Genomic DNA, 13,262 nt, shown 5'->3' on the forward strand with positions numbered 1-13,262 from the left:
AAGATGTTATTTAAGGAGTATACTTATATGTGCAAGTATGTTAGAGTTATGACCTATACAGAAGCATAAATCTTTTGAATTCCAATTCCTACAAACTACGAACGACCAGATTTGATTCAGTTTTTGTAAATATCTTGATTTTATAGATGTACTTTGTTAATGTTTTAGACAGTTAAAGAGTGCTACAAAACACAGTGAAAAATTAGGTAGAGATTTTGATAAAAGCAAAGCTGTAAAACCAAGCCAATTCACAAATCACAGCCTTTCCCCATGAATTAAGTCAAGTTATACAGAAAGCTGCCAGATCTAATCATGAAAATAAATTCATAAGTAAGGTCTAGTCTGACCACCTGCAATAACAGGCCATAGGACATCCCTGGGTGAAATACAGCATATGTATGCAGTGATGGACAATCCACCACAACCATTGGTAATTTGTTCCAATAGTTAATCGTCCCATTAAAAAAGTTAAACCTTACTTCTAGTGTGAATATATCTAGCTTCGGTTTCTCTTCATTAGATCTTAATCTATGGGATTGAAGAACCCTCTCTATTATCAAGTTTCTGCTCCTGGCATAGATAGTTGCAGACTAATGAAGTCACCTTCGTTCTTTTTAATAAACTACACAGACTGAACTCAAGTCTGTCACTAGAAGGCACTCTTATATCCTTCAATCATTTTCATGTCTTCTCTGAGCTGTCTCCAATGTTTCAAAATCCTTTTTGAATTGTAGAAACCAGAACTAAATACATACTCTATATAGAGACAGTGCCAAATACCAAGAGAATACAACTTTTCTGCTCCTATTCAATTTTCCCATGCAGATATTCCAGGATTGCATCAGAAATTATCAAATAATAGATTTCACTGTATATCATGTTTTATCAGCTTCTTTATGCTGCTGTTATGGCAAATTAGAGAGAAGTCTCTAATAGATCCCTCCAATAGATCCCTTCCTGTTTGTGTAGCAGAGGGCCAAAGAAGCTCAATTGAACATAAGTGAACTCAAAAAGGACCAGCTATGTCAACTGCCAATGTATTACAGTATTCTGAACTTCCTATGATTCTTTGCTTTTTCCTCATTCAAGGAGAAATTTCCACAAATATAAAGCTATGTGGAATTTTCAGTTAAGTACAATTAAACTATTTAATAGACAAGCTTGGCATAAATTCTCCAGAGGCCTGGAGTTTTGGCACTGCCTTCAGCAGGGGAAGAAGGCTCCAAGAAACACCAATCAGATAAAGCCCAGTATTATTCCTGAATCGGAAACCATTGTTTTGAAATTATAAATTTTAAAAAGTGTATATTGCTTCTTTTGGAAACTACCCCAAAATTGACAACAATGGAATGGTGTTTGCAGATTTTTGAAGCAATGACAAAACTCTACAGAAAATAATTTTGTACAAAACTTTTTTATTCCATGCAGCTTAAACATATGCATAGCTGTATGACACACAAAGTAGTAAACGGAGGAATATGGATGGAAGTAAAACTAAATATGTACATCATTCAGAAGTTTACATTTATTTTGACTAGAAATTAAATTAGTAAAAATACACACCTAGTCACTTATTTCCAACTTATGCATGCAATATTAACACTAGAGAGGGAACAGAATCTACCTCTATTGTAAATTCACCTCCTAATTAGTTACATCATCTAGAAGATAATATTGTAGATTATTGTTGCACTTTTATAAAAATACCTTATAAATTACAAAAACTAACACTTGTCTGCATTATTGTGGGCTCAAGAATGTTCTTCTCACCCGTCAGTGAGTATCAAAAGAGTTCACAGCTTGATTATGTTTATACAGATGGTACACCTGCAGAGATCATTCTGAGACACAATCTAGAGAAATCATCATTCAAATCTTCAAGATTGCTTACCCAATTTTTTTCTTAAATATCTTAGACAAACCATCCTCCCCTCCCCCCGCAAAAAAAGAAAGAAAAAGCTAGTGCCAAGTGCATTTACACAAGCAGATTAAAGTCCTGGCATTCGAGTAATTAAATATAAAATGTTTACCAACTTTATTCTTCAGAACTTTTTGTCTTTAATTTTGCCATAATTTCTGGTGATGAAGCTTTAGTTCTTTGAATCTTCTTTATAGTTTTAGCCCTCTCTTTTGAAACAACCTTTCCTACAGTTTTCTTCCCTGGTGCAACTCTTGACTTTTGGAATGTCTTATTTTTGTAACGTATCAGATCTTCACGTCCAACATCAACCATTTGCTCCTCCCATGACTTCATTTCATTTTCATACCTAATCTTGTCATCTTCAGCAAGTTGTTGATATGTCTGAGAAATAATTTTAAATGTTTCAGTACTTTCTTAGGTAAAATTCTGGCTGTTGTGGAAATGGAAATTCTGCCAAATACCATGACATTTCCCCCTTCCTAATGCGTCAAAAAAAATGGAAGCATCCATTTCTCAGAAGCAAATTTACTCACAACAGGTTGCTGTAAAGTAAGTTATTTATCTCTTTAAAAGACATAAGGAAGTCTGTTTCAGATTCCTTAGTAACCTCTTCCCTAACAATTGTCATTTCTTGTGCTTCTTGAGATCCTGAGGCCCCCCTACACCTTCAAGCTTTCCTCCATCTTAGTGTCTCGCATCAAGATAGAATATTCAGGCAATAGCATATTTAAAATTTGCAGCTTTCTGGAAAAGTAACATTTGAAGCAATTTCGGATAAACCAAATAAAACATTAGCTGTATGCTCTGATAAACTCACGGGCTGTGAAATAGTACTGAGATGTCAGACAATAGTTCCATGAGGAAGCTGCCTTTTCAATTTTAAATATTAGAAAAAACTATCTTGGATTGCACGGTGCTTTACAAGTCCTCATGCTGAGCTTACAATGTAATATCTCTATTTGCATAACATCTTCTTACTAGCACATTAGAGGTTTGTTACCTATTTGCACAGATATATCAAAATCCTTAAACTCTCCCTTTTCCCTATTGCTAGAGGGAACATTAGCTAAGAAATGCTATGTTTAACAACAGTTGCACCAGTACAATGCCATCCGTCTTAAACTTAAGCATGGGAATGAAAGACCTGTATATTTCCCTTCCATTTAAACTATTGATACGATGATGCACCCCCAATATATTATATATTTGAGAAAGTTTGTCTATGCATCTCTTTGTTCAAGAATTCCTCATGAATGGTAAGAGCTAGGACAACAAATATGATAAGAGGCATCGGTATACCAAATCTTAAAGCAAGGTAAGAGTTTGGTTGTGCTGGTTCACTGCTCGCTGTTCCCCTTCCTCACTTTCAGGGAGTGAGGGAAAAGTGCAGTTTGCTGCATTCTTCACTCTGGCTGGGGAGGACAGGGGGTTGTCAAGCTGTGCGCTTTGCAAGCGGTTGGGGGTGAGGAGGGACTTGGGTTTGAGGTGTATGTGGAGGGGAGCAGGAGTCAACGCAGGGGGGCCCAGGAGTGAAGGCTGGGGGGAGTGCAAGGGGGTTGGAAATGTGGGGATGCAGGTTTTGAAAATAGAACCATTTGAATAAAGCATGTACAAGTTTTTATTTTTAATAAACCCCAAGACCATCATCACTATTGACTTCAGAAACTGAGTCGACACTGGGTACATTTGCATGTATTCCATAAAGCTTTTGTTTCCAACAAATACCAAAAAGCAATACATAACCTCAGCTTCAAATCCACACTTCTAACACAAAACCTTAACAGGAAGACCAGATTCTTTTATATCTATTATCCCAATGGATCTGTCACATTCCACATGATGTGAGAAATGATTCTGCCTTACAATTTGAGTTCAGTAAGGTTTTGCACTGGAGTATAAGTTTGATGAAGCTGGAGTACATAAACATTAAAACCGGAAAGTAATACGGTATTTCTGCACAACCAATTTCAAATTTGATTTTCTCTACAGAGAGAATATGAAATGTAAAATACCTGCGTGCTCTAACTTCACATTCAAACAAACATCATTTGGATGAAGGAAATTTGCGACAATGAATACCAGGTTAAAGAGAGTCAAGATTAAGAAAGGCCAATTGGGTTTTTATACCATTTTAACATGGAATGCTTCAAATATTCTTATACACAAATCTGGAGCATTATACACCAGTGCACTGTTAAGGACAGCAAAAAATCCATATGAAGTAAGACTTTCCCCATATATGTAAGCGTTATTTTTAAGATTTCTATGAAACAAATCAAAAGGACTCATGCCCCATGAGTACCAAATCCATTACCAGTTTGAAGTTTTTAAAAAGATCTAAAGCAAGATATTAATATGAAAAATTTAACTGGTTAATTTTCTTCCTTCTACGCTTTTTAACTTCCATTCTTTCCCAACAACCTCTCATTCCACAGCTTAGTGAAATTTTATCCATATTTTTAAATAAATGTTAGGTAAATATTGTGTGAAGAATCAATATGAGATGGTTCAGCTTGAAGTGTAATTGGTTTCAAGAATTTATAAACAAAAAAATTCTTTAGTTAAAGTGCCTTCTTGACTACAATATAGGGCTGGTGTAACTAGAATTTACAACAGTGTTCCAAAATCAGAATGAATAACCTGTAATTCTGTAGCTGGATAACAATTAGCAGGATTAGAACATGATCAAAAGCTACACACATACCTGCTTTTGAGAACTGGATAGATTTTGCCATTCTTCATATAAATTCTTCAACTTTGCCTGCAAAAGAATTGAACACACGTAAGTTTTTGTAGTAGTCAGACAGTTTTACAAACTTTTTCTTAAACTCACATAAAAATTTGGTCATGCGATTCTCAAGGGTATATGCTAAAAGGGACTAATGTCCCCCTAAAAAAACCTTAGCTGACAGCTAATCCAAAATAGATCACATTAAAACTAATGTCCACATGAGGGTTTTTAATAATTTAAAAACCCAATCCAAATTGAATTAACAATGGAAGTTAAATTGGTGCAAATTTCTTGTGCAGATAAGGTCTTCATTAAAATGAAGTAACTGTGTGTTTAGAACTAAGAAAGATGGAATCCTCCAGTGATTGAATAAGTAGGAGTAAGTCTTCAGAATGTATACAATACTGAAAGACTTTTTGATTCATTAAGTCCAAATATCCATTAAGTGGTTCAATTTGGACAGCAAGGACATAGCAGCAAACATTTAACCATGCCCTAAAAATTCCCATTTCTGCACAGCAGAGCAAAAGCCAAAAACAATGAACTCTCTGAACCGCTACCCATAAAAGAATCTAAAGCAAGTTTTCAGAATGCAACACATTTTGGAAGACAGTCATTTTAACAATGAAGAAATCTATAGTTGACCAATTTTGTTTGCTTTACCTGAACTGAAATTCCCTTAGCTTCCTGGAAGTGTTCAGACATAAAAATATTAAAGCCAGTACGAGGTCTTTTAGGCTTTCCAAGCACCGTTAATTCCTAAAAAATTGTAAGAAGGCAGAAGTTATTTTTCTCTTTCTTGCAATTCATTTTAGCAAAACCGATAATATCAGCTTTTTGTTGGCCATTTTACAGTTATTAAAAATAAAAGAAGCATTTTACAAAAAGATAATCACTTTCATTCTGCAAAATTGCATTTAACTCTGGACAAAAGACCATGAAGGTTTACACTAAAACCAAACTAGTCTTCATTTGTGAACTAATTCATACTTTAACCCAGACTAAGAGAATCAGATATATTTGGCTAACTGAGAGGAAGTTCTACCTGATTTGCTCCATCCACATGTGGAGTAAATTTTGTTATATGCACAAAGGCATGTGCAGAGGTGCAATACCAGTAGCCGCTGGCTGTGGGCACTCTGCTAATCAGCTGGGCAGCATTAGAATCTCTCCTGGGTGACTGCCCAAGTGCTCATCTTACAAGGAACGCTGGAAGGGACCAAAATTAGCTACACTGAAGGACTGCAATAAATGTCTTAGACAAATTAAAATGATCCTTAGAAGAAACTATCAGTGGACTCCCTGAATGAAAATGAGTGGTTAATTTGTTAGGATGACTACTGCCACATTTATCCCAGGCAGATTAACAATGTCTTTGAGACTAAACACAACATAAAATTTCTGGCTTTGCCTGGGAACCTTCACTTGTTGAACTACTCCAACTGTGATTTTATATTTTCAAGTATTGATTAGAGGAAGATAGAAATTCTTCTTTAGAACAAATCAGATAGTTTCACTTTTTCCCTATATTCACTGGACATACTATATAGACTCATACTGAAAGGTAACAATATCGCAAAATATTCGATCAAAACAGTCTCCTTTAAAAGAGCTTTCCGTGAGTTGTTTCTTCCATTACTTGTACAGGTTGAAGCTCTGAAATCCGGGATTAGAGAGCCCCGCCAGCAGATGGGAGCAAGCCAGGGCCATAGGGATCTGGGTCCATGGGAAATCAGCAGCAGCCAAGGCTGCAGGAGCTGCTTGGAGTCAGAGAAAGATGGGCCGCAGCATTAACAGCCCCAGTCCAGACCACTCAGGTCCCGAAGGTGAAGGACAAGGGAGGTGGAACCTGTTTCTTTAAGTCCAAAAGTTCCCTTTCTTCAGGGGAAGATGAAGTAGGGGAAGAGTATTTATATTTCGATACAAAGGACATGTGAAGTGCCAAACTTACTAATCTTATCTAGGACACGTGCTGGTGGCTACAATGATTTTGTGGAGGCTAAGTCAACTGGATGTCATCCTGGAGCAGGCAAAATAGGCAGGGGGGGAAGAGAAAGAAGGAAGGAAACCAGTCAGAAGGTGAAACTGGCTGGTCTGTTTTCACAGTTTCGGTTAAGAGAAATGGAAAACAAGTATACCACAATGAGAGGCAAATTAAAGTAAATTAATACACTCAAGTATTAAGAGAAACATCAGTAATGATTTAAGTATGAGTTTTAACCTGACAGCCTTCCATTAAAACTGCATTTCTATTCTTGCACTGTAATCATGCTTCATGTTTAATGACTATTTGAAAAAACCAGGATACATTTAAATTACCTTAAAAGGAAAAATGAAATCACATTTTGAGTGCTTACCCTCTTTTTCTTCATTGCTTTTCTTTTTGCCAGTTTTTGCCTCCTTTCTTCTTTCAAAGCTAATAACTGGGCTGGACTTAACTGTGCTTTGTATATAGCCAGCTCTTCTTTGTATGCTTGTCTCTCTATCTTTGCAGCTGCTTCATATGTCTATAAAGAAGAAAACCAATGGAAGCAACCTAAATAAGCAAACATAACTGACAATTTCTGCTAAAGATTATATCGTTAACACAGTGGATCTTAACCATTCCAAACAACTGTATTCCTTTCAGGAGTTCGATTTGCCTGCAAACCCACAAATTTCAATTCACTTAAAAAACAAAAATTGCTTACAAATAGACACAGAATTGCAAGTGTCACAGCACACCACTACTGCAAAATTGGTTATTATAAATTAAATCAATTGGAATATAAATACTGTATATGCATTTCAGTGTATCATGAATAAGGCAGTATAAACAAGACACTGTATGAAATTTTAGTTTGCATTGACTTCACTATTGCTTTTATGTAGTTTGATGTACAAATAGATGTCTAGGTGACGATGTACCCCCTGGAAGACCTCTGCATACCTCTAAAGGTACCAGCACCTTGGTTGAGAACCACTTCTTTAAAACACTTAAAAGCTCAAACAGCCTACCAAACCAATGCAGGCTGTAGCGGGATACAAATGTTGGTTTGGTATGCCAAGCAGTAAAGAGAATAATAATTTTTCCAGAGTCCCCAGAAATAATCAGTGGATGCAGAGATTCACAACACTTCTAGGAAAGAAGAGTTCTTTAATATGAGCTCTCCACCTCCCAGGTGTAACAGCATCATATCTTTGTCCTGCTTCTCCTCTCCCCCGGGGGGGCACAATTCATGGGAGTTAGTCATCAGGATGGAGTAACCTCATGATACACAAGTGATATGACATAACTACTCTTTAGACCCTCTGCCATACACATATCATATTGTGCATTAACAGCTACTATGTCATAATTTATACTGAAAAGCTAACCAACACATTAAAACCATTACATCAGATTTGGTTAAACGCTAATGCAGTAACTATACCAGTGATGAGCCTTCTAATGCCTCTAAATGCTCCTGTCTGGTCTTTTGAGACAACTGTAACAACTCAGAGCACACTAGCTCTGCTGTCACTTGTCAAGCTGGTTGCACACAAGCCCATGAGCAGCTGAGGAGTTACTCTCCTGATCTCCCCAAATACCATCCTTTTTCCTCTTCTCACATCCCAATTTCAATCTGAAAGGATAATAAAGTAATGAAAATGAAGATTTCACTACCATTGTATATGAGGATTTCAGTATTACACATAGCAATAGAACCTTCCCTCTAAACCTGATCGCTTCTCCTCTCACCTGGAGAAATGTAACTAGCAGTATCCCCTGGGAGGTACATTAAATTTCTCCCAACCCTCTTCAAGCCTGGGGTAGTTAGATGAGTGATCTGTTACATTTCTAACATATTTTAGACCAGTTTCAATTCTAACATATAGCTTCAGATGGTACAACTACTCAATTAGTCATCTGGTAAGTGATTTATCAGCTATTAGAGCAGCTTGCAGGAAAGTTAAGTGCACCTATTTAAAAACAAGATAGCACGTTGTGTTTTTCAGCTCCGGAGGGGCAGGACAAGGAGGAGAAGAAACCCCAGATGGAAAAATATATGGTTACATTGTCAGTGACCATGACGTACCAGACTAACAAAGACCGCAGAGGAGCTTATCAGGAGATACCAGGAATGAAGAAATGCTGAAAGAATTGGGCTTGTTTAGTTTGGAAAAGAGAAGACTGAGGGGAGACATGATAGTGGTTTTCAGCTATCTAAAAAGGTGTCATAAGGAGGAGGGAGAAAACTTGTTCTTTTTGGCCTCTGAGGATAGAACAAGAGGCAATGGACTTAAAATGCAGCAAGGGAGGTTTAGGTTGGACATTAAGAAAAAGTTCTTAACTGTCAGGGTGGTCAAACGGTGGAATAAATTGCCAAGGGAGGTTGTGGAATCTCCATCGCTGGAGATATTTAAGAACCAGGTTAGACAGATGTCTATCAGGGATGGCTTAGACAGTAGTTGGTCCTGGCATTGGCGCAGAGGGCTGGACTCGATGGCCTCTCGAGGTCCCTTCCAGTCCTAGTATTCTATGATTCTATGAATGCAGATCTGAGTCTACTATCTGACTAGACTGGATGAGGGGAAAAAACACTTTTCCTCAAAATACCAAAGAACATGATGGCATGTATTTTCAAAGTACAATGCTCCAGGAATTCTCATTAAGGAAGAAATTGAGCCATTTCCTAAAGACTGCAAAGGAGTCAACACCATTTTTTTCATCAAGTATTTAAGACAACCGTTGTAAAAGCAACAGTAAACACTTCATCCATGTCTGTTTGGAGCGATCAGCTTCAGCAACACCATTTGTCCCATATCCAGGTCCAAAGCTTTAGTAACAAGTGGTCCCAAAAAATCAGAGGACTGCAGTTGCTTTTTTACAAGCTTAACAAAGTTTCCTTTGATAAGCTGGATCAAACCTTGTCAAAAAGACTCACTATGCAACTGATAAAGCAAAAAACAAAAAAACAAACAATTGACCTTACTTGCTTTTCTGATACTGGTAGCTCTTTCCAAGCATATCCAATTTTTTTTGCTATCTCCAAAACACTTATTTCTGTAAAGCAGAACAAAATTTTAATATATTAGTTTACAAGGAAGAGAAAAATTAGAACAGATGCAATTTCCTGTTTGAAATGTTTTTCCAGTTTTCCCCAGGAAAAAATTTGCTACTAATATTTTTCTGTCACACGGACATTCTTTTTTCCATTAAACCTTTCCTAATGTGCCAGTAAGAGAAACTGTAATCACCAGGTGAGTAAAATAGCTTTTCTTTATTCCTAACAGAAGCTTGGCTCTCATTCTTTTAGAACCAGAAATTTGTTTATATGTGACTTACACAGAATGTTTTGTACACTGGGCTGATGTTTCTTTTTGCTTCCTTACTCTGTATATAAAAACTGACAAACTCTGCTTGCTTTTATTTTGGATTTTTACTTATAAATACAAGGAAAGTCAAGTCTCAACTTCATTTGTTTTGAAAGAGGATCTGCTGGAAACGTGGAATATTCACCTCATGAATGTTAGGCTTTACACATTAAATGAATAAGAAGTAGCACTGAATCTTCAAATGGCAGGTACTTCACCTAAAATGCCAATCACTGAAGATAAATAAGTGTAACAACCAATCCCCAATTTCACCAAGCAGTGGTTTAGACAGACTTCCTAAAGTGCCCTTCCCTTCTCAATTGGCTTCCCTCCTTACCTCAGGGAATATTTCATCAATTCAATCAAAGTATTTCAGGTCAAACAAGACTCGAGCTTGTAATGCAAAACAGAAACAGGCCTTCAAGAGTTTCTTTACACATCCTATTGAGGGAAAAGATACAGGCTCAACTCTCCTCACCACCTAATCCACTTCTGCAGGTCACATTTCCAAAAAGGACAGGCCCACTACTGACATGACAACCTAAATATTCAGTAAGTAATCCTGGTTCAACAGTATTGAAAGACAGGACAGACCTAGTATACATGGGTCAGCTTCTCTTTTCACACTCCAATCAACAGTGCCACATTTTGTCATGGACTATTAGCTTTTCGGCTAATAGAGTAACTTTATTAAGATGAAGAAGAATACTACTTTATCAAGTCGACAAAAACCTTTTTGTGCTCACAGAACGGAACATACTAAGTTGTAGTCTAAATCACAGGAAGACATGCACTGGGATCAGGGTATGCAACTGGACAAGATCTTCAAGCCTATTTGAAAAGGAGAACTTTCTAATTACTCCCTCTCTACAGTCAAAGGACTTCAGAATTACTAACTGTTTAAAATTTTGAGTGTGTAACCTTAACAACATAATTCTCTATTAGACCAAGTTTCTTCATTCCCATGTGAAACTTTCCATATCAGATCATCCAATTTTGCTGCTCTTTTTGGGTATGAATAGGAATGAAAAGCATGCTCTGGTGCACAGTAACTGAAAACATAATTTAGAATGAAAAATATTGAAGAGAAAGACACCCACTATAAAAAAATACTTTCCCTTTCCTCACCTAGATTATGGACAAACCTACTATTTAAAAAGCCCAGCAAAATATCAGATAAAGCATCAGAATAAAAGCTTTTAATATGGATGAAAAGAAATATTTATGTGCAATGATGGAATGCTAATAATTACAATGCAAATATCAGTGTCAGCATGGCCCAATAGTATCAAGTTCCCTCATATTAATTACTTATTTATTCTTTTCTGAACCAACTAAAATTCAAACACTTTTAGAGCTAATATAAAGTACAGGCAGTATGTGTAACTAACATTTAATCCTGATACTTAATTTTACTGGACTTTAATCACTTTACAAAGTGCTTTTAAGATTAAGTTAATAAAGTGTAGGTATTTACGCAATATTTAGTTTCTGACTCAATTACTCATCTAATTTTTTAGCCAAGGAAAACTGAACTTTATACACAACTGAAATAAAACTGGGTTCTATAAACTGAGCTACCAACAGTTCCTAGTAAAATGAAATGAATATATTTACATTTCTAATCAGTCTACAAAACAAAAATAATTATTCTCCTGCTAAAATTCTTTAGGAGAATTCCTTACCTGGATTTTGTTTTCTAAAAATGGGCTGCTGATCTTTTACAAAACGAAAGTAGGCCGATAATGGTCGCTTTGGAGGATTATCTGAACTGACCTGTTTTGAAAACCACTTCTCCACTGAGTATGAAGTACAGGATCTTTAAACACAAGCAAAGTGGCCGAGTATTAAAAATACATCAACATAAATTCAGTTGTAAACTAAACGTCAAAATTACTATAATGGCCATTCCCTCGCAACTCCCCCCACCCCCTGCCCATGTATTACCAGGCTCCAGAATAATCCCACAACTGACAGGCAAAACCCACCATGCTCCCAACCAAAAAGCACAGGAATGACCCCAGAACAGCTCCGCATTTGTAACCAGGCTTTGGATCAGACACTTCCAACACGCTGAAAGCCTCTATTGCCCTCCACCCACGGCCGCGCTCCCTCCAAGTGCAAAGAGGGCCATGGGGAGAAGGAGCGAAGGGAGGGGGCGGAGAGTGCCCGAGGGGTGCTGCGCCCGGGGAGGGGGACCAGGGGCGGCGGGTGCCCGAGGGGTGCTTCGGCCGGAACGAGACGATGCGCTGAGGAGGGCCGGGGCGCTGCCGAGGGCGAGAGGCTGCAGCATGAAGTGGGGGGAGGGGCAGGCGAGAGGCAGAGAGCTGCGCTGGAGGCCACAGACGGGCTCACTCCCACGTCCCGTCGCTGACCCCAGCCGGCGCCGCACCTGAGAACGTGCCGGGCGCTGGGAAGAGCAGCCAAAGCCCGGCCCAGCAACGCACCCGCCATGACACCGACTAACCATTCCCACACAGGAGAACGCTGGGTAGGAAGGTCACATCCGCGCGCGCTGCTGGCGCGGTGCAGTGTGGGAAAAATCAGGCCCCGCCCCTCTGATAGAACACCAAGCCCCGGGCAGTGGAGTCTCTGCGGCGCATGCTCCGAACCGTCCTTCCGCCGGCTGGAGAAGAGTGGCGCGTGCCAGTAGCCCGGGAGATTTTCCGGGACCGCCGGGGAAGGCGGCGGAGCTGGAGCAGGAGCTGCTGGTGCCAGGTCTCTTCCTCCGAAGCTCGGCTAGCACCTGCAGCGCCGCTGGCCCGCCTCGCTGTTGTGTGTCTGGGCCATATGAGGGCTCTCAAGGCGGCCCAGTAGTTTGCGAGCTGGTAGCGATGCCGACACCTGACTGACGTCTCCTTCGATCGAGGCGGCCTGAGACACATGCACCGTGAGCCTTGTGTGCCGGGCTTTGCTCCGATTGCAAACGCGCAGGAAGCGCTCTCGGCTCGCACGGCGGCATCGCAGCTGCAGCCAGCGTCTTCCGCCTCCTGCAAAAAGGCCATCCCCTCCGGGTGTCATGCGGAGTATTTGAAGAAACTGATGCTGGTGATGTTGGCGTTCCCTTTGAAGCCTCCTTATCTGCAATTAGCATAGATTCAAGTTAAATTTTTTCTCTAAAGATACCGTCTGTACAGAATTGTCCCTACTAAGCCTCAGCCCCTTAGCAGGAGGCTGTCCATAGCCTTACTCAGAGACAAGCTGTGTTATTGGGTTGGATCGACTTCTGTGGAGAAGAAACAAGCTTTCAAACCACACAGCTCTTCTTCAGTA

The 13,262-nt window shown here is 39.0% G+C and overlaps 1 protein-coding gene across 2 annotated transcripts; it reads right to left on the bottom strand.

The window, feature by feature from the left end:
• Nucleotides 1-1,397: 1,397 nt before the first annotated feature.
• TFAM (transcription factor A, mitochondrial) lies at nucleotides 1,398-12,504 on the bottom strand. Of its 2 annotated transcripts, none has more exons than XM_075000309.1 (7): nucleotides 12,382-12,504; nucleotides 11,766-11,808; nucleotides 9,608-9,678; nucleotides 7,010-7,159; nucleotides 5,316-5,411; nucleotides 4,626-4,682; nucleotides 1,398-2,302 (listed from the first exon to the last, which is right to left on the bottom strand). In XM_075000309.1, exons 1-7 carry the CDS (start codon nucleotides 12,457-12,459, stop codon nucleotides 2,036-2,038), a joined length of 762 nt encoding a protein of 253 aa, XP_074856410.1. In that variant the 5' UTR covers nucleotides 12,460-12,504; the 3' UTR covers nucleotides 1,398-2,035. The 2 variants fall into 2 exon arrangements, with proteins under 2 accessions (XP_074856410.1, XP_074856409.1); XM_075000308.1 differs by having other exon boundaries at nucleotides 11,675-11,808; nucleotides 12,382-12,498.
• Between the last annotated feature and the right edge of the window lie 758 nt (nucleotides 12,505-13,262).

The sequence above is a fragment of the Carettochelys insculpta genome, chromosome 7 (assembly GCF_033958435.1).
Source record: "Carettochelys insculpta isolate YL-2023 chromosome 7, ASM3395843v1, whole genome shotgun sequence".
In the NCBI taxonomy this organism is placed as follows: domain Eukaryota; kingdom Metazoa; phylum Chordata; order Testudines; family Carettochelyidae; genus Carettochelys; species Carettochelys insculpta.

Excerpts from the sequence above, each read along its gene's own strand:
- TFAM (XM_075000308.1), bottom strand. The coding sequence starts at position 12,443 with ATGGCGGGTGCGTTGCTGGGCCGGGCTTTGGCTGCTCTTCCCAGCGCC. Across the intron at positions 5,412-7,009 it reads AAGCAATGAAGAAAAAGAGG|GAATTAACGGTGCTTGGAAA; the intron begins GTAAGCACTCAA and ends ACAATTTTTTAG. Across the intron at positions 2,303-4,625 it reads TATCCAGTTCTCAAAAGCAG|ACATATCAACAACTTGCTGA; the intron begins GTATGTGTGTAG and ends ATTATTTCTCAG.